This window comes from Mus musculus, chromosome 3 (assembly GCF_000001635.26).
Source record: "Mus musculus strain C57BL/6J chromosome 3, GRCm38.p6 C57BL/6J".
In the NCBI taxonomy this organism is placed as follows: domain Eukaryota; kingdom Metazoa; phylum Chordata; class Mammalia; order Rodentia; family Muridae; genus Mus; species Mus musculus.
In genome coordinates, this window is record NC_000069.6 from 96,119,566 (window position 1) to 96,147,557 (window position 27,992).

Here is a 27,992-nt window from a genome sequence, read left to right on the forward strand (position 1 = left end):
TGCACAATCTTTAAATATGTAAGTCAAGACATAAAAATAGGTGGAATCTCCCAAATTTCTTTGTTCTAAAGACTCTTGATGAATTCGAGAAAGAAATATGTCTTTGTGCTGACAAGCCCACCTGCCCCATGTTGCCTTTTCTCTCTCCCTCACCACTCACTCATGCCTGGAGTGAACTGGACAGTAGCCCGCTTTAGACTGTGTTGAAGACTGGGAAGATTTTGTTTCCTTGGCTTCCTGAAAGTTTCTCTCCTTCTCAAGTTCTTTCTTGTCGCTCAGTAGTGAGTAATGCGCTTGTGACAGTGCCATGTAGTCTCCATGGGATGTTTGTCTTTCCCTGGTGACTATGTGAACAACAATACTTTGCCTACACTTACCTTCCTCAGTTTATTCAATTAGAAAATACTTTCTGTATCACAAGTCTAGGAAAGAGTTTTGAGAATGGGAAGAACATAAAAAACGGGGTGTTCTCTGTCTGGCCCAGATCAGTTTTATCTGTATTCTAACTTGATTCCTTACCTTACATTATTAAAGAGAGTACTAATTTAATTTAATTTATTTATTTTGATCTTTTGAGATATGTTTTTTTCTGTGTAATTATACTGTCTGTCTGTCCTGGAGCTCACTGTAGACCAGGCAGGATGGCCTCAAACTTGCAGAGATCTGCTCACCTGTGCCTCCTGAATGCTGGATCTCAACTGCGAGCAGCTTGAGAGCGAGCACTCATTTAAATTATAGCCATTGCTACCATGCACCTGAGATAAGTGATGTTCAATAGTTTCAAAAGAGGCACGAGGATTTCTTTTAGAAATTACTAGAAAGCATTATAATGAATCAGGACTTCCTTTGAGTTCTAGAGTTTAGGTAGGATCGAAGTTTGTAAGTATTAGAGCTATTTGATATTGAGAATGCAGTCAGTTTCATAGTGGCTGTTGTGTACATAGCTTCCGCTCCTCTTCATGACCGAGACCAAAATCCAGTTGGAACAATTTATTCAGGTTGCTTTTGGCATAGCCACCAGCTATAGCTGTCTGAATAATGGTGACTTCTAAGAGGAAGGGACACTGGGGTAGTGGGACACACAGCTGTCTTGTCTCTCCTACAAGGATCTTAGCGTGTTCAAAAGCATCTTGAGCCTTTCTATCCCAGTCCCATATAACGCTCATGACACTGCACTGTCATGTAGTTCTACTTGGGATATCTTTTTCTTTTCTTTAGCTCTTACCAAGTTATACAGAGGACAGTCAGCTTAGGTAGGATGGGGCCTGAAAACCTGCCCATCTCCCAAGAGTGCCCAGAATGCCTGTAGCTTCAGTACATTCGTAAGCACAGGCTGTTGTAGGATTTTGTCAATACCATTGCCAAGTATTCTATGCATCTTACCAGACTGTAATACTGTAAGAATTTTACAGCTGTGTTTGGCCCTTGCACATGGTACAGACTGATCTCTCATCATCTTTCCTTTAGAGGCACTGTGTTTGTGTCTCTGGTGGCTTTCCAAATCTGCAAAATACTCAAGAGGTTAGCATTATGTCATCTGTATAACAAAACCTTTTCCAGAAGATGGGCAGGGCAAGGCAACATCCTGGATCACCATCTTATAACAAATAGTGTGTTACAAAGATGACCTTGGTGAAGCACTCTGAATGTCCATTGTCACCTGTTCTGAGCAAATGTTAGGTGATCCCAGAGGTGAACAACTAAAGATAATAAAGTCAAACATACTTAGGGTCCAATACAGCATGAAATGTTGCTTCCTCTGTAGATCAAGCATGGGTACAAAGCATAAACGGGGGGTGCTAACTTAGTTAGGTCCCTGAATGCTCATTCGTTCTGAGCTATTGGATTTTCATATCCTGGAGCTCTTCTACCTAGCCTCCCTACATTTCTCCATACCTGTTGGACCCTGTGGGCTTGAACTAATCTGCTATAACCGACTTAATACCCAGGGCCAAAGAGGAACATGGTCTTACTCTCCTTTGGTGTACCTGCTGGCTTCCAGGGTCAGACAGGCTGTCTTGACCTCCCTGATCACCATACCTGGCTGTTGGGAGTGTTCCTGGCTAGTCAAACCATCTCTACCTCTAGCATAATGTTTTGCTGGAGGAGAACATACTGTCCTTTGTTTAGAGGGGATAATTATCCACTCCTGGGACAGGCTTGATCATTTTGACCTGTGTTCTTCTCTCACAGACGTCTTCTGTGAACTGCTCCTCAGGTTTTACAGTCTTCCAGAAGTTCCTTAGCACACAGTTTGGCTTATATGAATTTTTCCTTAGGAATCTACTTCAACATAAATCTTGTCACATTTGCCTTTGAGTTACTCGGATGCACACCAGATACAGTCACGTGCCACTGTACCCACACTACTTTATGTTAAATCTTTTAAAAAGTGCTGTGAAAAGTGCCACGTATTGCCAGCTTACCTTCCTCAGACATTTCCTCTTTGTTAAGTATTTCTTCATTAGAAAATTATATCCTGGGGCTGGTGAGATGGGTTACTGAGGAAAGGTGTTTGCCACTGTTGAGGCTGATCTGAATTTGATACTTCAGCTATACATGATTCTCACAAGTTGTGGAACATGCACACCCCACACCCCATCCCCAATAAATGTAATAAAAATTATTACAAAAAAGGTGTACTAAGCATTTAACTATAAGTAATGCTTTTGAAGAAAGGATGGAATTAATGAAGTTTTGTAGTTTCAAGTTCTTTTTTTTTAAGATTTAATTATTTTATGTATATGAGTACATTGTTACTCTCTTTAGACACAGCAGAATAGGGCATCTGATCCCATTAGAGATGACTGTACCTCACCATGTGGTTGCTGGGAATTGAACTCAGGACCTCTAGAAGAGCAGTTGGTGCTTTTAACCACTGAGCCGTCTCTCCAGCCCTAGTTTCAAGTTCTTATAGAGGATCTGAATCTAATACTTTCCGACTGGATCAATTTGGTCTATTAAGTGTATAATTTAAGGAGAAATTTGTGATTTTTGTTTTGCTTGAGTTAGTCGTAAATTATTGACCCTTTGGTAGACTTACTTGCTTTTGAATTCTAGGTAAAACTGAGTTTGATTTTTGAGATACTTTTCTATATTTCCATTTATGTCTTTTCTATTTTTACAGCCAGTAGTTACTACTATCAACACTACTACCACTAAAAATAATAATGGCTACAACTCATTCTTAGGTTTGATTTCTGGGGTTAGTTTTAAGGAAAGACACAGATGCCAATGAGATATTAACTTGTGTACTAATTGATGCTTTTGTAGTTTTTATGGGAGAGGAAAAGGCAAAGATCTTTCTTTTGAAAATTTGGTCTGATGTTATATTCTTGTAAAGGGTTGCCTACGCTACTTCTGTCTATTCCACGTCCACCAAGAGTTCAACAGTTTTCTTATTTACATCACATTTGTACACATGATATAGAGTTTCTAAAACAAGTTTAACAAGACTTGTCATTTTGGGGGAGTGAAGGAAATAGGCCGGGTTTCATGTAGCCTAGCTCCCCGTGGGTAGCTGAAGATGGCCTTGAATTTCCTCATCTTTCTGCCTTCACAATTGCTAGGCATACACCACGACACTTGACCTTAGACATTTTTTAGTACATTCTTTTGGAAGCATCTATCTACATAATAAACAGTTTATATAGAGTTGGGGATAAGACAAACCACATTATTCTAATATGGATCCTGTAGAATAGATAGCAAATGTGTTGGTCAGGATCAGTGTCTGTCTGGCTCTCAAGGTAGTAGTAAGATTGAGTAAACAATGTCTTTGATTAAAGTTTTCGATTAGGTATTTCAAAAAAGGACTTTATAGGTAACTTTCAATGATTGGCATTCTTGGAGAGAAACAAACAACTATAATAATCTGTTTAGATTTTGAAGATCTCTCTCCCCTTTATGGTTTCTTTTGCTTGGTTAAAATATGTTTTATTTTGTTTTTGTCTCTGATTTCCAATACTTGGTAAATATTTGTTCAATAAAGGAAGCTGATTGATAATCTGCCCCCCCCCTTTTTCTCAGGAAATAGCCCATTATAAACTTCTAGAAGGCAGCATTGCTTTATATATTTTATTCTCCTTCACCTTGCGGCCTGTCTGGCATTGAGTTAGGAGGTTAAGTATCCATCAGTGGAGAATTTGCGCTTGGGTGCCACTCTGATGCCCTTCCTGAGAAAGAGGACAAGTGGTTTTTGTTTTGTTTTTTAAGAAGCAAACTAGCTTGAATAACTAACTGTAGGGAGATCTGCTGCTTTGATGCTTCAGGCATCCACTAGGGCCAAACAGAAGAAATGTGTTAAAAGTTGGTGTTTTGTTTCTCTCTTGGTTTTAGATTATGTTTTGTCCTGTTCAAAACTCAGCAGTGATTTTTTAAATTAGTATAAGACAAGTGTATTCAATTAAAATAGGTTTATTCTCAAAAAGTATATTCTAGCTTCAAACTATCAATATAAAAATAAAAATATCTCTATGATACATAATTTTATCCTGTCCTCTTGCTTTAGGCCTTAGGGATATGATGTTATAGAGTTCTTCCAAGTAGAGTTTCTATCTTAGTGTTGGTTGGCACACAAAAGTGCTTTGTTTTGCTGTGCCTCTCTGATAGTCTTTACAGATGATTTCTTTTTCTGAATATGGGTTGCATAAGGGATTGACTTTTAAAGTACACATCTTTTTCTTTGGTACGTATCTGTAGAAGCCAGAGATCTAGCTGAATATGAGGGCGGGGGGGGGGGGCGGCTAGGAGTTTGAAAGCTGGCGATATGTGACATCAGGTAGCAGTTACTAGCGTCACTAGATTTATGTTTTGAGAACTGGTTTTATCACTAGCTAGCTCTGTGGTTTGGGCAGTGACTAAACTTTACTAACTTGACTCTCTCTAAGTTGTTGTCATCTGTAACTTGATATATGGAATAAAATGGTCTCTGATAAGATATTTCTAAAAGTTCATGATTCTAAAGTGTGACACTGGAAGGCACTGACTTTCTGAGCCTCCCTACTTTGGTTCACATAGGATGTTAACTATGTACATATTTTATTTTATGTATATAGTTGCTTCATCTACATGTATGGCTGTATATCTTACTGTTGCCAGCAGAGATTAAAAGAATTACAGGTTCAATGGGGCTGCTGGGAATCAAATCCAGGTTCTCTGAAAGAGCAACCAGTGCTCTTAACCACAAGCCATCCCTCCAACCCCAGGTTGTTTGTTCTTAAAAGAAAAACAAAATACTACAAGAAGAGCAACCTGCACAAGTGAAAGAGACCCAGGTAGTGCTGGAGATGACCTGGATTAGAGAGTATACTTTACTGCAGCCTGGATATGTGTGCACTTGTGGAGTGGGTAGCAGTTGTCAGTAAGAATAGTAACAGCTAAGAAACAGTGTCAGTAGGCATGTGGAGTTTGTGTCTAAACAGATATGATTTTCTCATAAATCTTTTGGAGAGCAGGTATGAACCCTGAATCAGAATCAGAACCCCTAGGTCCAGCTGCCTTGCCATTTGGGTATCATTTAGGTATGGCAAGTGCCTCTGAGTATATGTGTCACCTATCAGAAAACACAGAATAAAAACCTTAAAAAGTATTTAACTAAAAATATTTGAGGGACAGAGTCATATATATAACTTAGGTTGGCCTAGAACTCACTAGGTAGCTGAGCCTGGTCTTGAACTTGGGAGTTTTCCCACATCACTCTTTTGGATATTGAGATTACAGGTGTGTACTATTATAATTTGAAACTTGTTTTTTTGTTTTTTTTTTGTTTTTTTTTTTGATTTGTCAAAGTGTTTCACAAGTAAAACTACAAAGTTATTTAGAGGACTCATAGCTATACTCATATAAATCATATTTGTTCATATGTACCCTTATGGTATCAATGGGGAAGATCAGAAAATGGGTTAATATTTGAAACCAATAAATAATTTAAAGTCTGTTTTAAGTATGGATACTTAAAACATTAAGTAAGAATGCCAATATCAAGGATCTCCACTGAAATGTAGTCTTGTCCTCTATGCTCCTGCTCTCCGTAAAGACTCGAGGTCTCTCACTCCTCTGGGTAAAGTAGTTGCTCTTGTATAGATTCCTGTGCTAGTGACACTAATGGGTTCACACTCAGTGCAGGGAGTTCTGTAGCTCCTCTTCTTTGTATTCCCAGCCATTAAATCAGTGTCTACAAGATGATAGACTAGATTGGCAAATTTTGAATAAATTACTAATAATCAAGTTGGAGGTAGGGTGGAAGTGTCTAAAAGACCAGCTAATAACAATGGCAAGTGGTTTACATAGAGCCTGAAGGAGGCTTAGAGATGGTAAGAAAAGATAGATGCAGAACTAAAAAGAAGAAAATGATGAAAATCTTTGAGCTGCAGTATCTAATTTGTTGTTTTGCTTATTTGAAATAGGATCTCAATATGTAGCCTTGGCTAATCTGGTACTCTGTAATTTAGGGTGACATTGAGCTCAAAATATTCCTCCTGACTCAGCCTTCTGAGTGGTAAGATTACGAATATATACCACTGTGCCTGTCTCTGAAGTATCTACTTTTATAAAAGGAAAACTTCTTTGTCTAATGAAAGCTAAAAATTATTAGCAGTATGTGGAAGGAAGTTAATTTACCAAAAGAGACTTATGAAATAGATTGGTTTTGTATGGATAACTAACACAGATAGTACAGTAGTTTGATGGTTCCTTCTTTTTTGTTTTTTTGGGTTTTTTTTGTTTTTTTTTTTGTTTTGTTTTTTTTTCTTCGAGACAGGGTTTCTCTGTGTAGCCCTGGCTGTCCTGGAACTCACTCTGTAGACCAGGCTGGCCTCGAACTCAGAAATCTGCCTGCCTCTGCCTCCCAAGCGCTGGGATTAAAGGCGTGCTGTGCCACCACGTCCGGCTGATTTTTCCTTCTTTCTGACTTTTCCAGTCACTAGATACTAAATAATTGACAACTAAATGACCAATAATTAGGAACTGCATAGCTGGTAGAGGGCTGGGTGTTAGTTACTAAAGGCTTGTGAATTGACCTTTGAGAGAGTTTTACAATTAGTGTAGGCTGTTGATCTGAAATTGTTTTGTTAGTAGTGGTATGTATATATGAAATTAAGCAGTCAATTTTTAAAGGGCTCAAGTAGAACTTTTGTTTTTGTAGGATATTTTAAAAGTTGACTTTATTGAAAACTCAATCTTGGCTCAGTGTGGTGGCACATGCCTTTAATCCCAGAACTCAGGAGGCAGAGCCAGACAGATCTCTCTAAGGCCAGCCTGGTCTACATACTGAGTTCTAGGACAGCCAGGGCTACATAGAGAAAACTTAACTCAGAAGACAAAGACAAAGTTAACAAAAACCCAAGAAAACCTAATCTTGGGCCATTCTTAGCCCTAACTAAAAGGAAAAAGAAAAAAGAAAAAATATGTAAAGTATACATTAATCTAAAACAAACAAAAAATGTTGCTTTAGGCATAGTAGTATAGGCCTATAATCCCAGCTACTTGGGAGGCTGAGACAAGAGGATTGCAAGGTGCCTATTTGGGTTACAGAATGAGTTTGAGGTTAGCTTGAGCTACATAGTTAGACTTGTCTTTAAAAAACAAACAAACAAACAAACAAACAAACAACAAATCCAAACAAAAATGAGCAAGGCTGGAAATGTGTCTTACTTGGTAAAGTGCTTGCCTAGCATGCGTGAAGACCTGAGTTGAATTCCCAGCCCTGCAAAAACCAGGTATGATGATAAGTCTCTATCCCCAATACTTGTAACATAGAAAAAGTAAGACTACTCATTCAAGATCATTGGCAACAGAGAATTCAAGGCCAGCCTGTGCTATATACAACCTTTTCTCAAAACACAAAATATACTCCCACCCCACACACATACACAAAGCAAACAAAAAACATGAGACAACAAGAAAAGACTTGTAGGACTTGAGGAGTTGATTTGAGAGGAGTGAACTCTGGAAGAAATGATAGGTAGCTATGTTGGGTTCTGGTGGAGTTAAGAGTATTGTGACAAGGATTTGGGCACAAAGTAGGCCGTTTACATTTCTCAAGGATGTATATCAGGTATTACTGTAAAGATTGTAAATATTTGTAATCTAAACAAAAGTTAAATACTGTGTATTTTCCATCTTATATGTGAAGAAAATGTGGCACAAAAAAATTGTATTTCCAGGATTACTTAGTTCTAAAATGTTAGATCCAGATTTGTAACAAGAAGTGTTTGAACCCAGAGTCAATTCTTTGTGGAGTTGAGAGGGTCTGAGCAGTGAGGGTGGACTCTTGTATGAGTGAATGGATTGGCTGTGTTCTTCCATCCTCTCCAGGTGAAGTGTGCTATTACAGTAGGTACTGGTCTCTGTTGTGGGTAGGCTGACTTGTAAATAGTATGGTTAGTTACTTAGTACTGTGTGATGTTGAAGGAATCCCCAAGTCTCTGAGCTTGTCATTATCATGAGTCATATGAGATTAATGATACAAACCTCTTAGAGTTGTTTGAAAATTTAAGTGAAATAATTTCTAAAGCTTTAGTCTTTGACTTTGTTTCCATTAAATGTTACATGGGTCCCTTGAGAGTAGAAGTTGGCCATATTCTGTTTCTTTCTGAAAGGTTACATTTTTGTATGTTGGAAGGACCTGTATTAACCCAAGACAGCCTGCCAAAACAACCATTCATCTCTCCTCCCACCTTAGGAGGATTGTGTGCCCCTGCCCTCCTCTCTGTGTCTGGATTCCTTGGAGTTGACATCATAAGCATGGAGGAGTCTCTGACCTTTGAAAGTTCTTGACTCTTAAATGTTTTTTTTTCCAGTGAGGTTTGAGAGGAGTTGGAGAGGATGCAGAGGCTGCTCTAGTGCAGTGGTGGGGCCAGAGAGAGTGCAGGGTGAGGACATGGAGGCTTGGGAGGATGGTGTAAGAGAGTGTAGGGTCAGGAGTTTCTCAAGCATTTTAGCAGAGATCTATTACCTTCCATCAGTATTTATTTTCAGGTTCTATCCTCAGTTACTAAGTTGTTGGGGACTTAGTATGTACAGATGGACTTTAATGCAGTATTAGTCTGAGTTAAAACAGTCATTAGGGAAGAGAAGCTATACCAAATAAAGTCTTTAGCAAAATGTCTTTGAGATAAGCCAATGTAAATTTGCCTATGTGTAATACAGGGGTGTGTGTGTGTGTGTGTTTGTGTGTGTTGTGTTTGTCTGACTGTCTGTCTGTCTATAGTTGGGTACTATACAAATATACAAACATATTTCAGTTTATTGAAATGAAAATTGTGTACCTGGTAGTGAATGGGGCACAGGAGAGTTTTTGCCCTCATATTGCTGCTGTTTGGTGGAGACACAAACAAAATAAACAAAATCTGTGTGCTATGGGGAAATGGTGATAGATGTGGAGGGCAAAGTTTTATTGTGAATACCAAGGGAAAAGTGGAGTCCAGAGAACACTTTGCAAATGAGATGGCACTCAGGTGAGTCTTTAAGAAGAGGAAAGAGCCTAACAGTCCTTTAGGCAGGGAACAATCTATACAGCGACTGAGATCTGAAGTATACTTGATGGAGCTAATGGGAAGGAGAGCCCAGTCACGAAGGGCTTCTGTGTGATATTCAGAATTTAGATGTTAAACTTTGCTCAGTGGAGCCTTTGAGGAATTTTGAGCACTGGGATATATTGTCATATTTATATTAAATAATTCTCTATACTAGGTACTTATAGACATTGATCAGTGTTTGTGAAAAGAAACATTGGGTCCCAGTTTTCAAAAGAGATATAAAAGCTTGTTAAAGGCATTGGATGGACTTAAGAGACTATAAAGGTAAGTCTGAAAAGCTGTGTGAGTGTAAGGCAGGAGAGGAAAGCATAGCATGCCTGCCTGGCTGCGGCTCGGTGCCTGAAGTAGTGCTCCACTCTGCTAGATTAGAAAACACTGTGATAGCCGGAAAGGGTGGAGGACAGAGATGAGGGAAGAATTTGTTTTTAGTGTGCCCAACTTGAAGTGTCTGGGGCTTCTCGAGCAAGGCAGGAAGAATTTGATACTCTGGATATCTTTAAAATCATCAGCATTTGGGTGGCCAGGATTGAGAATGAAGTTTCTCAAGAAGATGCTACAGAGTAAGAAGTGGAGGGCTTCTAGCCAGAACTCTGTGCTTAACCTTAGTGCAGAAGCAGGCAGAGTCCCTGAGGTGGCCTAGGAGAGCTGAGGAGGAGGAGGATTGTGAAAGGCCCTGCGATGCCACTGTCCTCCCCGGGGAAGCCATTTGAGTAGGACATCTTATTCATTCTTCTATTGTTGGGAAGACAACATAGTCAAGGCAGCTCCTATAAAACAAAACATTAAAGTGGGACTTGCTTACAGTTCAGAGGTGGGGAGCATGGTGTACTTAGGCAGGTGCTAGAGCAGTAGCTGAAGAGCTCCAAACTGCTCCATAGGCAGAGAGAGAGAGACAATCCAGGCTTGGCATGGGCCTCAGCACCTACCCCCCCTCGCCCCCCAGGGACCCACTTCCTCCTAATCTTTGTAATCTTTTCCAATAGTGCCACTCCCTGTTGCTAAGCAGTCACATATATGAGCTTATGGGGTCATTCTTATTCACACCACACAAATGTGCATGAAGGGAAAGAGAGGAAACCTAAAGGAGGTCCTTTCCTTGCTTTATAATTTTCCTGTTTCTTTGCAGTGAGAGCAAGATCCTTTGCTAAGGGTAAGTGAGACAGCTTCTTGAGTAGGAGGCTCAGAAAAAAGTGGTGAAGGTGTGAGACTGTCCTGAGACAACTTCATGGTGTAACAGAGGCAAGTAGAAGATAATGGTGTTTTGATGAAAGAGAGAAAACTAAATATACTTTATTTGGCATACTGATCTACAGAATTATTTGATCTTATTTTGCTCAGTAACTCTATCTAGTGGTAGAGAAATTGAGTAGAGGACCCATCCAAGTTGGGTAGCCAAAACAGAATAGTAAAGAAACTAGGTTTTGCCAACCAAAGACTATACATGGAGGGATCCATGGCTCCAAATACACATTTAGCAGAGGATGGCCTTGTTTGGCATAAGAGGGAGGGGAGGCCCTTGGTCCTGTGGAGGCTTAATGCCCCAGTGTAGAGGGATGCTAGAGCAATAAGGCAGGAGTGGGTTGGTGAGTGGGTGGAGGAGCCCCTCATAGAGGAAAAGGGGGGAGGGTAGGGGATGGGGAGGTTGTAGAGGGGAAACTGGGAAGGGGGATATCATTTGAAATGTAAACAAAATGATTAATTTTTAAAAAAGAGTATAAAACTGCAAAGTGGTATTTAAGCCACACAATTTGTTGAACTTTGTTATCACAGTGATAAGAAATCTATAAAAATGCCTAACAAATTACTTTTGGGTCTTTAAATTTTTGTAAATTCATTAAACTAAAATAAACATTTATATAAATCCATTTTACCTAGTACACAAGTACATTTCTTCTTCACGTTTCAAATTAAAAAGCTATGTGGACAAATTAAAAAGAAAGAAAGAAAACAAACAAACTAGGTTTTGAGTAGTAGAGGCGGCTTAATGGTTAAGAGCACTTGCTGATGCCCAGCAGTGGTGACTCATGCCTTTAATCCCAGCATTTAAGAAACAGAGGCAAGGGGATTTCTGAGTTCCAGGACAGCCTGGTCTACATCGAGAAACCCTGTCTCAAAAAGCCCAGGGAAAAAAAAAAAAAAGCACTTGCTACTCTTGGAGAAGACCCGAGTTTGGTTCCCAGAACCTACATGGTGGCTCACAACTATCTATAATTCTAGATTTCCAGGAATCCAGTGTCCCTTTTTGACCTCTGAGCACTAGACATACATGTAGTATACATACATACTTGTAGATAAAACACTCATGCATATAATGAAAATAAATCTTTAAAAAAGAAACTAGGTTTTTGCAGATTATTTAAGTGATCAGTCATTGGTTTCCCTTTCAGTTCTGCAAGAAGGGGTAAGAAGCGAGTCTGTTCAGGTTCCCTACTCTGCTGTCATCCTAATCTAGTTCATCATTCATTTCCTAAGTCTGCTGCTGTCTCAGACTCTTCTCACCAGAGTCAGTATGGTTGTAACAACGCCAACAGCAAAGGTCTTTAAAACCGTATCATTCTGGTATGTTAATAATTCATTTCTGATTCTTTTCCACCTGTGCTCACAATTCGAAAACCTCAAATTTTCCCAGGGTCTGCTAGGTCCTGTCTGTGTTTTCTACAGCTCTCACCTCTCACAAACTGCTTTGTCGGCTTGGAGCTATCTTAATTCCAGGCTATCTCTCTAGTTGCTCACTGTCCAGTTCTTAGTTAAGTACCACGTCCCTGTGGCGGCTTCTCCTGCCTTACGGGAGATAACATCCTCGTCTTCAGTATTTATTATTGTGAGAGTTTATAATTTTTTCCTTTTTACTGTAGATATTTTATAAGCACGGAGATTGTGTCTGGTTCACTGTTCATGTTTAATCTTGAGCATAGTGCCCAATGTTCCGTTGGCAGTTGATGGACTTTTTATTGTCCCAAGCATGATGTGGTTAAGGGAGTAGATGCTGTAGAGACTAAGAGAGTAGCTGTAGAATGGAGAAGAGCTGGAAACTTGGTGTGGTGGTTGCACATGTAATCCTAGTACCCAGGAGGCAAGGGTAAGAAGATCACTACAAGTGGGAGGCCAGCCTGGGTTTCATAGGAAGCTCTAGGCCATTGAAGGCTGTGTAGCGGCGCTGTCTTTTAAAAAAGAAAAGAAAAGAGAAAAGAAAAGAAAAATGTAGAGTAAAATGCTAGCATTTCAGTCTACCAGTGAAAATGGTTTTGAATGATCTCAATAGAGATGAAAGGTTTTAGATATTATGAAACTCTAAGGTAGATGGATTACAGATGAGCATTAACATTTCTCAGGAAAATGGCAGGACTTGAAGTGAGGAAACACTGAGCCTGCGACTGTGTTCCCTAACACTGAGTGCGGCTGTGCTCCCTTTCTGTGTCATGCCTTCATCCCTTTGGAAACGGTGGAGGCCAGCAGGAAGATATGCATTCAGACTTTCTACATTCAGACAAGCTATTCACCTGGCTTTTTGTTTTCATTGTTGAGCAAATATGATAGTATGTGGCAGTTGGCAGGAGGCGTTGCTAGCCTTGTGTGCTGCTGAGTGCACAGCTGTTGAGTTGTCATTGAAAGAGCTTAAGGAATACTAGCTTGTTCTTGGTTCTGTCTTCAGGAGAGCCTGAAAGTGGAAGCAGGGTAAGAGGCAGAATTGAATTTTGAGCAAGATACTCTGTTTATGCAGTTCTGGAGTTTATAGCTATGATCAGCACCAACATTTATAAATGAATATAGGTACAAGTAAAGACAGATCCAGGCAAAGAGTTTATAAAAGCACCTGGCTCACGATAATGATGTTTGGCTGCAACAAGTAATTTTGTAAAGAAATGATTTAATTTCCATTGAAAAGTCCATCATTCTCAGGAGTCAATTTTGTTGTTCAGTAGAACTGAATAAGAACCAGTATGTGAACATTATTAGGGGGAGGAGTGTAGTGATAGGTTTGGCTTTTATTTAGAAAAAACAACTTATTACAGTTGGATCTGAAAGTAATGAGCTCCCTGTCAGAGCTTGTATTCACTTGGGAACTGGACAATCTGCTAGAGATGTACTAGAAGAGTTCTTTGGTGGGGTCAGACATGGGACTGAGTAATTGGTGACAGCCCTTCTACTAGGAAAACTGGATGCTTTTGACTGAATCCATCTATAAACCACACAGTCAACAAATATTTGAGTGCTGCTTCCCTTTTATTTGAAAAGCTGAAGGTTGTGTTTGTTTTTTTGTTTGGGGTTTTCCTTCCTGTGTGTTGAGACAGGGCTAGCTGAGTCTTCGTAATTGGCTTCGGTATCCTCACTTGGAATTTGAGAAGCATCAGCCAGGTGTTGTGATGTTGTAACAAGATCTGCTGTCCTTCTGTTGGGCGAAGGTCACAGTCCAACCATGTATTGGAGAATCCAATACAAGAATGAGCTGCCAAGAAGTTTGCTTTAGTGCTTCACATTTTTTGCTGAAGAGCCAGTCTTTCCTGATAGGAGTTATTTGTTTATTTTAGATGTTTGGAATTGAGCGGCCTACCTTCTGTTTCCATGTAAGATCCCGGATGCCATGACACTGATGGTTTTTGTTTGCTTCTCCCTCAGGAGCCTCTCTCGATCTGGCTGGAAATTGTTTGCATGCCTGTGGCTCAGTCTCCTTCGTTCCACGGAGCGCTGTGTGTGCTGTTTCGTCTTTCCCACGTCCTTTCAGAAAGCTGTTAGAGTAGCTTACAGTGGCTTGACTGTCTGTCTGTCTGTTTGTTTGTTTGAGGCAGGGTGTCATAGTTCTATCTGCCCTCGAACTCATTACATAGACCAAGCTGGCCTCGAACTCACAGGGAATTACCTGCCTGCCTCTGCTTTCAGAATTCTAGTATTAAAGACCTGAGCCACCACACAAGTTTACCTTATTTTATTTTTTAAGAGTAAAGATTTAAGTTCATTTTGGAGTTAGTCTCTTAATTTTGGACTATTTATGTTTGTTACTTGGATAGTGCCCATGTCCTGTGACAAAGTGGTGAATACAGTGGGCTTTGGAGAGAATTCTCATTTGCATTAGATGAAAAGCCTTTCATTCACCTGTGAATTCTGAAAGCATTTAATTTTTTTTTTTTTTGGACAGGGTCTTTCTTTGTAGCTTTGAATTCTCAATCCTCTCGCCTCTGCCTCTTGAGTGCTGATGTTAGAAATGTGTAATACTTGCCTGCCTTGAAATTCAATACTTTTTATTGTTGTTGTTGTTGAAACACTTTATTCAGAGGCTTGGGGGAAAGTTGTAGAAGTCCATGTTGTCTGCTGTCCTGCCCAGGGCAGACCTTAGAGATCTCCCTGTCACTAAGAGCTTGAAACTCAATTCTTAGGCACAAGTTGCAAGGGGGCTGGGTCACTTCATAGAAAGCTTGGCCAGAAGCTCTTCATGTAGTTCTGGATTAGTGTGAGATTAACAGCAGGGGCTGTTTACCTTAGGCTGGATTGCTGGCTTGGTGCTTAGGATAGTGAAACAGATGCAAATTAGACATTTGTTTATAATGAATTTAGTCACTAGGTATTTATAACTGCCTATTATATTGTAGATACCTTGCTCAGTGTTGGACTAGGGATATGAATAAATCATGCTCTGTACCCATTGGTTTCTTGTATTATTAGAGCACTATAAGAAATAGTGATTTCTCTTTTAAAAAAAAAAATCCAAAGAACTACCACCAACAAAACAATTCAGTTATCAGGTTAGAGACTTATAATTTTTACAACCCACAAAAATTTGCTATTTGCCTTACTAGTTCTAAAAATGTAGAAAAATGGAATCAGATCATACTACAAAAAAGTTGTATTAAGGGATAGAAGAGGAGTGAAGAAAAAAATCCTTGGAGGTCATGCTTAGGCTTTAGGTTTTCGGAGGAATGTATTGTCTGAGTCATCTGTTGTTTTCAACAATTCTGGTTTTGTCTTTTCCAAAAAGATGATTAGTGGGTGCAATGAGACAGTTGGATACCTGGGCACTTTATGAACGAGCCCCTTCTACAGAGCACCGTAAGACTAATGAGTGTGGTCAGAGGTGGATCTCCACCCTATTTTTGCTTTCTCAGCTGGGACTATTAACCTCAGAGGAATGTTGACATGGTGCCAGGCTGTCAGGTCAGGGACATAGTTTCTGCTAAAGTCAAGTCTGAAAGAGGGATCTTTTCTCAGGTAAACTGGCACTCGTTTGTCCTGGGAGACAACTCTTTCTGATTGTGTTTCCTGAGTTCTGCAGTTAGTGACTGTTGGGATGAGCCTCTGGGATCTCCACTCAGAGTGTGGAATAGTTTGTTATTTTGAGAAGTTTCAGCATTCAGTTTACTCTTCCTGTTTTCTCAACTAGCATGAGAATATTAGTCAGCCTTGAAGTCATCTGCTGTATAGTGTTATTTTGTTTAATAAGTATCTACTAAGGGCCAGTGTGCCTTGTACTGTGTCAAGTAGTTCATCCTGAGGATAGATCAGTAAAGAAGACATGCAACTTCCTATTTCCAAAAATTTGACATGAAAATCAAAGGCTAGGGCTGGTGAGATGGCTCAGTGGGTAAGAGCACCTGACTGCTCTTCCGAAGGTCCAGAGTTCAAATCCCAGCAACCACATGGTGGCTCACAACCATCCGTAACGAGATCTGACTCCCTCTTCTGGTGTGTCTGAAGACAGCTACAGTGTACTTACATATAATAAATAAATAAATCTTTAAAAAAAAAAAAAAAAGAAAAAGAAAATCAAAGGCTAGGCAAAGAGTGATTAAAGTACGTTCAGAAGAAAGCCAGAGCATGGTGGCACATACCTGTAATATCAGCATTCACAAGGCTGAGACAGGATGATTGCTACAGGTTTGAGGTTAGCCTGAGCTACATACGAAGCATTGTCTACAAAACCAAAAACCCTTAATAATCAATATGTTTCAGGAGGGACATGAGCATGGCGCCATTTAGGAAATATTGTAGGTCAGAGAGCTTTCTAGGGCAGCAGATTGCTGCCTTCTCCCTTTAGACTGGAGGGGCAGACATGGCACTAGGGTGGGTATAGAGCACTTCCTAGTATATGCAATCCCTGGGCTACATCCTCAGTGCCTTTCTCCTTAAAAATCAAACCAAAACAATGAAAAAAGCAGAAGCAAAGCTTTGTTGAGTAGTTTGTAGTTACTGTAGGTATTAAAATATTGTTAACAAGGAAATGAAATGTGATTCTTCATGAAAAAATTTATTTTTTGTTTGAAAATTCAGTTGGAATGAAGGAACCAGAACAGTTAGCATGTGTTAAGAGACTGTTGAAATCGGGCTGTGATGATGCTGTTCTGGTTAGGTGAGCCTTGTGCATGCATCTCCTTTTCAGGTCAGAGCCTGGATTTGGATCTATGTTCTGCTCACATCCTGCTGCCTGAGAGTACCTGATGATCCCATGACCCTGGACATGGATGCTGTCCTGTCGGATTTTGTTCGTTCCACAGGTGCAGAGCCAGGGCTGGCTCGAGATCTTCTAGAAGGTAAGGAGAAAGTGAGAAAAGAGAAAGCAAAATCCCATTAGGGTGATTTGGAACATTTTAAGGGGATCAGAAAAATGTTTTGAGTGCTGTAAACCCTCCATTTTAGTTGCTTCTATTGAAACCACAGATTCCCTGGTCACCTTGTATGTATTAGGTGCTTGCTTCATTGTGAATTTATATTCAGGTAAGTCAAGGGGAAAGTTAGATTAGCCCACTAAAATAATCATACCTGATCTTGTCCTCTAGCCATTATGCACACGCTATACATATATACTACCCACTTGTTCTAGCATCTATATGCATTTGTATGCACATACAACACATATATACCACACATGTGCCCAACAACACACTCAAAGTTAAGGAAAAAATAAAAATAAAATCATCCTCTTAAAAGAGCAAGTGTTTCATTGTGTGTGTAGTGTACCCAGTATATGCAAAGTACTTGATGTATTATTCTCTCAGCTGCTGTGTTATATAATTGCAGTGAAATTACATAGGATTTGAACCTTGACCGGTTTTCAGAGTGTGGCTCTTAATGATCATGTTACAAATACTTCTTGCATGTTGTAAACACTCATAAAATTGAAAAAAAACAAACAAACTAAGAATGTCATGAGTATGAAGAGGGAAATCTAATTTAGCTTTCAGGAAGGACTACCCAGGAAAAATCGCTTAATAAGATGACCCTAAGAGGAGAGAGAGTGATGTAATGGAGTGGTGAGCGAGATGGGAAGAGTGGTTCGTGAGTGATGGGAGCTGGCAGGGTGGACAGGAAGCAGAGTATGGGGGCGTTTGTTCGCCATAGTCAGGAATTTATACTTTCAGTTTACTGGAAGTAAAGTTTTTAATAGTATAAGAATAGTTTTTAGAGTTTAAGGGTTTAATCTGTTTCAATAGGTTATATATAGGCCATTGGTAAAGCCAGGTAAGAATTTACCATAGTTGAGGTGAGACATAATAGTGACTGCAGTGTTGGTGAGAGGGAGAGGAGCTGATGGAGTTAGATATTAGTCGCTAGAGAGATGCATCAGCAGTTAAGAGCATTTGCTGCTCTTCAGAGAACCTGGGCTCATGTCTCAGTACCCACATAGTGACTCACAACTGTGAGTTGGCCTCCTTGGACACCAGGCAGGCATATGATGCACATACATACATGCAGGCAAAACATTCATACACATAAAATAAAAAATAAATATATTTTTCAAAAGGTACCATTTAGAAAGGGAATCAAAGAACTTGTTATTATTGTTATCGTCTCTTTCTTTAGTGTGCTAATTTTCTTTAAAAAGTTAACTCTTTGCTAGGCATGGTGTCACATAATCCTAGCACTTGGGAGGCAGAGGCAAGCAGATCTCTGTGAGTTCAAGACAAGCCTGGTCTACACAGTGAAACCCTATCTTAAAAACAAAACAAGAAAGCGTTAACTTTGGTTATAGTACAAAGAATAAATTAGAGAGAACAGAGATTAGGAGCAGAGACTCATTAGAAAATCTTCCCAGAGAGTCTCCCTCTTAAAGGAACAAAGGAAGGACACACTATACATATATACTACACAGGTGAACTTATAAAGACTTGAATTAGGGCAGAGACAATAAAAACAGACAAGAAGGAATGGATTGGAGAGTTACCTAAACAACCCTCTGAGTAACTGAGGGGAGGGAGAAGAACGGTGGGTCTGGGCAATAGTGAGGAGCTCCTGCTAGAGGCTAGGGACTGGAGAAGTTGTGATGCTCTTACTGATTTAGGGGCCACATGAGGAAGAGAGGGTACAAGTTTTGGAGAGATTATTAACATTCGGTGCTGGACATTATTAACATTCGGTGCTAGTGTTAAGAGGTCCTGATGACTTTAAGGAGTTTCCTGACAGTTGGAAGTGCATATCTAGTTCTCAAGATAGGCTGTTTATTAGTACACGACTTGACTTAGGGGAAATATTCTCCATTTATTCAGCAAATGTTTATTGAGTTTTTGCTAGATGCCAGGTCTTATTCTGGATGCTTGTACTAAACAGAAACCCCTACCCTAATGTTATAGGAAAGGTGGCCAGTATACAAGGAGTATGTATATAGTTTATATGCAGTATGTTTGAGGGTATGGAGGATTATGGAAAATGATATCCAGAGTATTGAGGTGAACAGGATTTCAAACTGGGCAGTCAGAGTAGGACTTACTAAGAAAATGGTATTTGAGTGGATACCTGAAGTTTACAAAGACTGATCTATATAGGTATGCTGGAGAAAAGTATCTTACATGCAATAAGAATAGTCAGTGAAAGGCCTGGGTGGGGAACAGTCTTGATGTGGTCTAGCAACAGCAAGGTGGCCAGTGGAGTCCAGAACAGAGAATAAAGAGTGAGAGATGAGAGGGGCAGAATTAAGTCAGCAAGCATGAATTGTTAGTAGAGCTTAACAGGAGGGTTAGACAACAGTGACAATGGCAGTAGTAATGCATGCGAGATTCTGCACACAAAGCACCGTTTGTGTGCTTACAACTCATTTAACTTTCAGAACAGCACGCTGCTGCAGGCACACCATTGCACAACATCTTCTGGGGAAGTCTATTTCTATCCATCCCTAATAAAAGGGAGCAGATCAAAGAGTCTATCTTCTTAGCAATTGTTAAATGCTTATGTATTCTTGGGCAGAGGAGGAACCTTATAAACCTTATTAACTCATTACCATCTCCCTTACCAAGAGATGATGATGATGATAATAGTAATAATCCCAGATTGTTTTATTTTATATGTATGTATAAGTGTCTAACATGTGCATGCCTAATCTCAAGGAGTCCAGAAGAGGGTGTCAGATGGTAATGGTCATATCCAGCCTGGAGGAAGCAGTCACACAGAATACTAGTATTCTAATCTATATTTTCCACAAATAAATGGCAGAGAAAAAGGCAGAAAATAAGAGAGGCTGTAGAAAGCCTTCAGTATTGGGCTAAGGAGCCTTCTGTGGTAGTGATAAACCATTACATAAAGATTATGAACTCAGAACTGAATGTGCTTTAGAAAGTGAATCTCATGAGACTCCTTGAGTAGATTGGAGGTGTAGGATACTGGGTGAAAAGTTAAATCAGGGCTGTAGCAGCAAGAGTAACAGAAGTGCAAACAGTCCATCCGTGTGTGTTAAAGAATTTAAATAGAGAAAGCGACTGAAAAACTCCATCATGTTGCGTCCTTTCAGATAGAGTGCTGTTTTAAAGTAGGAGCTGTACAGCTCCTGTGCCTGTGTTACCCAGCAGCTCTGCACTGGACACGCACTTTGTATGCACTTGTAGGTGCCCTGTGACATCCTAGAGTCTAGAGCCTACTGCAAGCTAACTGATACTTTGAACACGTTTTGGTACTTCTGTAAGCTTTGTTTCCTTTGTAAGAGAAATTTCATTTTATGTAACTAAGTCTCTAAAGGGTTTGAGTTTAGAGACAAAGTTTCTACCATTGTGTGCCTTACATAGGAAATAGAAAATAAAGAAAATTGGTATTTCAGATTGAGGAAAATTAAAGTGGAAGGAGAAGAAAGTTAAAATAAAAATTGTACTGTACATGAATATGATGTTACTAGGTTTATTCTTGACATGAGGTATTTTGAAACTGAGTCTCAGGTAGCTCAGACTAGCTTCAAACTTCCAATCCTCCTGCCTCAGCTCCTGAATTTTAGCATTATAAGCTTGTGCTGCCATACCTGGCTTGCTTAATTGTGCTAGGCTGTTTAGATGGTCTTTCTGTGTCTCCCCTAGTTTCTTAATACTCTGGGTCTATTATATGTTTCTTGTTTTTTCTCCTGTTAGGAAAGAACTGGGATGTGAGTGCTGCCCTCAGTGATTTTGAACAGTTGCGTCAAGTCCATGCTGGGAACCTATCCCCACCCTTTAGTGGAGGGAGTACTTGCCCTAAGACCCCTGAAAAAGGGGGTTCGGATAGAGAGCCCACTCGCCCTTCTCGACCCATCCTTCAGAGACAAGATGACGTCATTCAAGGTATTGCTCTGAGGACTAAGGCGGAGTAGGAAGCGCCTGTGTGCTCCTTTAGAGAGATTTTCATTCCTTACTCTCTTCCCAGACAAACCCAGTGGTTACTTTATCTGTAAATAACCCTGAGACAGTTGTTCATTCTTTGCATCATCTCTGGCCAGTACTGGAGGAGGACAGCTGCCTAGCATTAGAGCTCCTGTCCCCTTGTGATAATCACCCAAATACTTGAAGCTATGCAAACATATAATATTGCACTGACCAATTTTGTTCATAATGTTACATAGGCTGGGACATTGCAAGTGCCATGTATTTAAAACAAAATTATTTGGGGAAGCAGTTTACATTAGTGTTTTGCTCTCTGGCATATTAAAATTTGACTCTAAATTTCTGACAAATATGTATACCAAAAAGCTACAGTAAGTCATATAGATGTTGTTGATCTTTTCATTAATGGAGATCCTTTCTACATCCTCTGAGACCCTAGAGAGATTCTTTGCCAAAATCCAGCCTAATTCTCTTCCTTGTTCTTCTTCCCATTAAAAAAAATGACTAAGTTGCTAAGCTCACATTCATGCTGAAAAATGGGAGTCACAGATAAAGTCATAGGAAAAGGAAGGTTAGGGAAACCCCAGACAGGGCCAGAAAGATGAATACACTTTTGGTAGTACTGAGTCTACAAAAAAAAAAAACCCAAAGAAACAAAACCCTGTCATTTTATATATTTTTCAATTTGTGTTTGGCTTAATAAAAAATACAAAGTTGAGAAGTAGCTGGCTAGATACAATTTTCCCTTGACTGGAAACTGTCAAGCAGTAAGTACCCTGCATCTGTGGCGAATTCTCTGAGAGAGTTGCATATGTTCTAAGGTGACTCCGTTTCTCATTGCAGAAAAACGCCTGTCTAGGGGCATCTCCCACGCCAGCTCCAGCATTGTTTCCCTGGCCCGCTCCCATGTCTCCTCCAATGGTGGGGGTGGGGGGAGCAGTGAGCACCCCCTGGAAATGCCCATCTGTGCCTTCCAGCTTCCAGATCTCACTGTGTACAAAGAAGACTTCCGCAGCTTCATAGAGCGAGACCTCATTGAGCAGTCCATGCTGGTTGCCTTGGAACAGGCAGGTCAGTGGGTGTTTCCTCTTCAGTGATACCTCCTCTATTCTGGCCTGCAGCCACATAAAACCTTCATCAGTAGCCTCTTTCTTTTTTTTCTTTTTTTTTAATTAGGTATTTTCCTCATTTACATTTCCAATGCTATCCCAAAAGTCCCCCATACCCTCCACCCCATTCCCCTACCCACCCACTCCACTTCTTGGCCCTGGCGTTCCCCTGTACTGAGGCATATAAAGTTTGCAAGACCAATGGGCCGCTCTTCCCAATGATGGCTGACTAGGCCATCTTCTGCTACATATGCAGCTAGAGACACAAGCTCCGGGGGTACTGGTTAGTTCATAATGTTGTTCCATATATAGGGTTGCAGACCCCTTTAGCTCCAGTAGCCTCTTTTTTAAGTGTGAGATCTGATTTCTGTTAGATAGGACTCTGGTACTTGTACTGAGATAAAGAATAAAAACTAGCCAGGTATTAGAGAAAAGGATAGGAATGAAATTTAGACACTTTGAAAAGTTCCTATTTAATAGAAGGGAAACCAGATATGTATGTAAAGGGCTTAGTAATTGATATACAAAACTCAATATGTGAACAAAAATAATTGATTACAATTGGCTATGGAGCACCTTTGCAAACACAGGACCAAGGCTGTTGATAATGCACTAAAAGTCACATCTATTCATGTGGATCTTTCCCTTACATTTATTTACTTTCATAATTGACTCCATTTTAAATTAACATTAACTTAGTTTGAGTAAGCAAGATAACTCAGTGAGTAAAGACACTTGCCACCAAGGCTTGACAACTTGAGCTTGATCCTTGGGACCCATATTGTGGAAGGAGAGAACTGACTTCCCCAGGTTGTCTTCTGACCTCCACACAGTGCTGTGACATGCACATGTGCCAATGCTTATACATTCACACACTAATTAAAGGTAATTAAGAAAAAGTAACTAGTGTAAAACAGTATGGCAGCTGGGAATTTGGGGAAGAATTTATGTATTAAAAAAAAATCCTCATGGGCGTGGTAGAGATTGAAAAAGACCAGGCTTGGTAGTACATGCCTTTATTTAATCTCAGCATTCTGGAGCCAGAAGCAAGCAGATCTTTTATGAGTTTGAGGCTAGTCTGGTCTACCTGGTCTATATATCAAGCTCTAGGCCAGCCATGGCTACATAGTAAGATCCTGTCTCAAAAAAGAAAAAAAAATCACCATGGCGGGCTAGAGAGATGGCTCAGCACTTAAGAGCCTTTGCTCTTCCAGAAGACTGAGGCTTTGTCTCCAGTACCCAGTACTTACATGGCAGCTCACAACTGTCTGCAGCTCTAGTTCAGGAGATCCGGTACCCTCCTCTGACCTCTGAGGGCACCAGGCCTTCCTGTGGGATGTGGACGTACAGACAAAACACTCAGATACATGATATAAATGAATATATAAAAAACGTTCGAGTTCCTATGGAAGAAAGATTGGAGGTGGAGGTGGAGCGGGGGTGGGGAGCCTTTCCATTTTGTATCCAGTGTTAACTGTAACTGGTTTTAGAAGTTACCAATTTATCTGGGTTACTGAAATCAGAAACTGTTTTTTTCCCTTTTCTAGACTTTAATTGCTCAAGAAAACTTTCAAGTGTCATTTGTAAAATCATTCCTTCTTGTAAATGAATTTGTAAGATTGCTATTTACAATTGAATGTAATTTACTTGGGTGTTTTATGTACGTTGACTTTTTGCTTATAACTTTAAATTCACAACACACACCTGCTGAGTGCTGTCACATGATACAGGATATATACACATAAATAAATGATAGAGTATACACACATACACACACCTACCTTGCATAGTTATTTCTTTGTTGATTCAATTAAGCTGAGCTTTGCTGCTATTGTATTTAGTGGTCTCCTGGCCAGAGAGAGGGAATCAGAGCCACACTAAGTAGCTCACAGTTTCAGCCTGGATATTATTGACATTTGGTATCAAGTAATTCTTTGTTGTACAAGCTTCCTTGACCATTATATTATACTTAGAAGCATTTCTGGTCTGTATGTACCAGATAGCAGAAGTACATACCTCCTCACCAACTGTGGGAAACAAACATGTCTTCATACATTGCCTAATGATCCCATGGCACAACATTGTCTTTACTTTAAGACACAATGTTCTAACTAGTCATGCTCAACAGATTCTACCTATAAGTAAAGAAGATATAAAGAGTCATACAGGCTGGGCTTAATGCTATAGTCCTGTAATCTCCCCACTTAGGATATAGAGGCAGATGTATCAGGAGTTCAAGACCAGCCTTGGCTGTATAGTGGGTTCAAAGTTCAGTCTCAATTATAGGAAACCATGTTTATTCGTCATCATCATCATCATAGTACAGAGCATTCAGTATCTATTGAGAGGCTGAAGCAGAAGGTTCAGGAGTTCAAAGCCAACCTGCTCTATGTAGCAAGACCATGTCTCAAGAAAAGAACTAGTAGTTTTATACTGGCAGTCTTTCTAATCTGCTTCTCTCCCTTTCTCCTGCTGCCATGTCTGCAGGGCGTCTGAATTGGTGGGTTAGTATGGACTCCACCTGCCAGAGGCTGCTCCCTTTAGCAACTACTGGGGATGGGAACTGCCTCCTGCATGCAGCATCTCTTGGTGAGTCTCAGAATGGCCTCCCTCCCTGTAGAGAGAAAGCAGTTGAGGCAAGTGTCATGTGTGGGATTTCATCTTACCCTTCATCCCAGGTAGAGCATGATGGTTCATGCCAAGACTTAGGGGAATGGGAGAATCTTGCCTTAGCTTCCTATCTTTAGAGATGGGAGAACACTGGATTACTGTAGGCTCTGAGCTGAGCTCTCGAAGTAATAAGCATAGTAAGCAAGCTTATGTGGCTATGTGTATAGTGGCAAAATTATACTTAACTAGTCTTTTAGTGTATAAAAATACATGTTTTTCGTTGGCCTTTATGACACATTAAATTATTACGCCTACTCATAACTCCGTGTATTTGTTCTTAGCTTTGGAAGGGATTCCCATTTTCTAGCCATTTCATGATGTTCATAGGTGTATGGTGTCATACCAGTTTTACTAGCTGTTGTATTTTGGTTTGTTAAGTTTGCTGAGGAGTGACGGCTTCCTCTTAGAAGTTGAGGGAATAAATTTTACCCTGCTCCTTTTTTGAGACCCTGGGTTTGGTCCTTAGTGCCACAAAACAAAAGCTGGGTTAGTAAGTGGAAGTGAGTGGAGACAAAGTGTCCTATGCCTTGCTTTCTCCCCACAGGGATGTGGGGTTTCCATGATAGAGACTTGGTGCTGAGGAAAGCGCTGTATGCACTGATGGAGAAGGGGGTGGAGAAGGAAGCACTGAGAAGGCGCTGGAGGTGGCAGCAAACACAGCAGAATAAAGAGGTGGGTGAGCTTGGGTGCACCTTCTTTCCAAGGTCCCCCACCATAACCAGAGAGGAGTGTCTCTGGTACTGAAGGCTGAGTCTTCTGTGTCCTCCTGAAAATTACAGAAAATTCAGGTAATGCCATAGCAAGTAGCTTCTGCTCAGCTGTGAGGTAAACCCAGCAGGTGGAGGTCTCTGCCCACAGCAGTGCTTTCCCACACAAGCCTCTTGCAGGTACTCAGAGTTCTTAGCAGAGGGTTTGTTTGTTAGTTTTCGTTTTTTAATGAGCTCAGATAAGTTCATAGGATTTTTGTAGCTCGTTTTAATATAGGCTAGATTATTCACTCCTTTGTTGGGTACAGAGTGCATGATCACTGCAATGTGAGTGTGAAGGGCAGAGGACACCTTGTGCGAGTCCTCTCCCTCCACTGTTTGGATTCCAGGGATCAAAATTGAGATTACTGAGCTTGCTGGCAAATGCCCTTATCTGCTGAGCTATCCCACCTGCCTGATTAATTTTGAGACCCTGTCCCCTCCCCTTCTTTTACCTTCCCTTCCCTCTCTTCTACTCTCTCTCACCCTCCTCCTCCTTTCCCCCTCCCTCCTCTCCCCTTACTCTGTAACCCAGGGTACCCTGGAACTCACTACACAGTCCAAGCTGGCATTGAATTTGCAACAGTTCTGCCTCAGTTTCCCAATTGCTGGAATTGTATGGGTAAATCATAATTTCCAGCTTCTTTTTAATTCTCTAAAAAATAATGTGTTTATTTGTTTATTATTTAGGTATTTCATATGCATGTGTGCATGCCATGCCACATATGTGGAAGTGAGAAGATAACGTGTATGAGTCGGTTTGCTTCCACTGTGTGGGATCTGGAGATGGAACAGGTTTTCAGGCTTGGTGGCTAGCACCTTTAACTCCTTGCCACCCATGTTTTTAATTATGTAAATGCTTGAATGTTTTTACAGTCTGCAACTTTGCTTTAATTTGGTAAAAAATGTAAAAGGGTACTTGTTAAATTGATTTTAAATATTACTGTTCGGGGATTTGGCAGGCATTGTGATTACTTTTATATAGGAAGTAGTGATGGAGTTTTATGGTCCATCTCTACACCAGGAACTGGGAAAACTACAACTTTTTTCTTAGTTTAGGTTTTAAAAGTTTCACTGAAAGACAGCCTTGCCTGTTTTGGGTATGGATGTAGCTGCTTTCTTTGTTCAAGCACAGAATTTAGAGTGACATATGGCTACAGAGCATGATGCTGTGTTTGTTATCTGCTTCTCTATAGAAGCTGAACTGTTCCTATAAGAATGACATCATGTGTTTACATAGATAGGCTTCTCTGTTTTCTTAGTTCCTCTCTCTCTTTCTCTCTCCTTCCCTCCCCCCACCCCGTGTGTGTATCATATTAGTTTCATATGTAACTGGGTATGTATTTTTATTTCATGTATGTATATGTTTGTACATGTGCATGAAAATGCCTTTGGATGACAGCAGAAGGTTTCAGACCTCCTGGAACTAAAATTGCAGGCAGTTGTGAGCTTTAGTGTAGGTGCTGGGAACTGAACTCACATCCTCTCCAAGAACAGCAAGTACTCTTAACTGTTGGGCCATCTGTATAGTCCCTGACTTTGGGTTATTTCTGTTTTTGTTTTTTTCCATGCTTTAACTAATTATTTCTGACACTGGATATGAGAATGACTTTTCAGAGGTTTTCTTGTTTTCCTGTGTCTTCCTCCATCTCCAACTTTCATTGTTCCATTATAACTGGTGCTAATACACAACTAAAGTCTTTTTTTTCAGTCATTTGGAATTTTACATCTAAAGATGTAACGTAAAGTTTTATGTCATTATGGGGCTCAGAAGTTACAGTGGTTCCTGATATAGCTCTTGCCACATGAACATGAGGACCAAAGTTCAGATTCTGAGAATCCATAATACAGCTACACACACACACACACACACACACACACACACACACACACACACACACTCTGTTGTGTTTCCTTAAACAAAGAACCCATTGTTTTTGGCTGGAGAAAAAGTTCAGTGGTTGTGAACACTTGTTTCTCTCATAGAGGATAGGAGTTTGATTCCCAGTACCCACATTAGGTGGATCACAGCCTCTTGTAGCTTTGCTCAAGGGGATCTGATACCCTCTCTGGCCTTTGTGGACACCCACACTTATATGGCTGATGAAGACAAATAATTACAAAATAAATATTTGAAAAAAAATTATACACATGTCCTTGATCATCCACTTTTGCTCCAGAGATAGAATCCACAGGGAAAAGACACAAGTTGACATTGTTTTTTCCCCTCTTGAGACAGGGCTTCTCTGTGTAGCCCTGGCTGTCCTGGAACTCCCTTATGTAGACCAGACTAGCCTCAGTCTCAGAGATCCACCCGCCTCTGCCTCCTGAGTGCTGGGACTAAAGGTGCTGCCACTATCACCTGGCTACAAATTGACATTCTTATCA

At 40.3% G+C, this 27,992-nt stretch overlaps 1 protein-coding gene across 10 annotated transcripts in view; it reads left to right on the plus strand.

Annotated features, from left to right (window-relative positions):
* Otud7b (OTU domain containing 7B) overlaps positions 1 to 27,992 on the plus strand; it is a 56,626-nt gene that overhangs the window by 15,062 nt on the left and 13,572 nt on the right. For 3 of the 10 annotated variants that reach the window (XM_006501386.3, XM_006501385.3, XM_017319546.1), the window contains 6 exons: positions 10,666 to 10,778; positions 16,909 to 17,059; positions 20,852 to 21,040; positions 21,923 to 22,150; positions 24,676 to 24,777; positions 25,403 to 25,530. In XM_006501386.3, coding sequence (XP_006501449.1) covers positions 16,975 to 17,059; positions 20,852 to 21,040; positions 21,923 to 22,150; positions 24,676 to 24,777; positions 25,403 to 25,530 — 732 coding nt within the window. In that variant the 5' untranslated portion in view covers positions 10,666 to 10,778; positions 16,909 to 16,974. Of the gene's footprint in view, positions 1 to 10,665; positions 10,779 to 11,926; positions 12,099 to 16,908; positions 17,060 to 20,851; positions 21,041 to 21,922; positions 22,151 to 24,675; positions 24,778 to 25,402; positions 25,531 to 27,992 lie in introns of those variants that run through there. The other 7 variants (XM_006501389.4, NM_001025613.1, NM_001025614.1 and 4 more) reach the window with 4 other exon arrangements.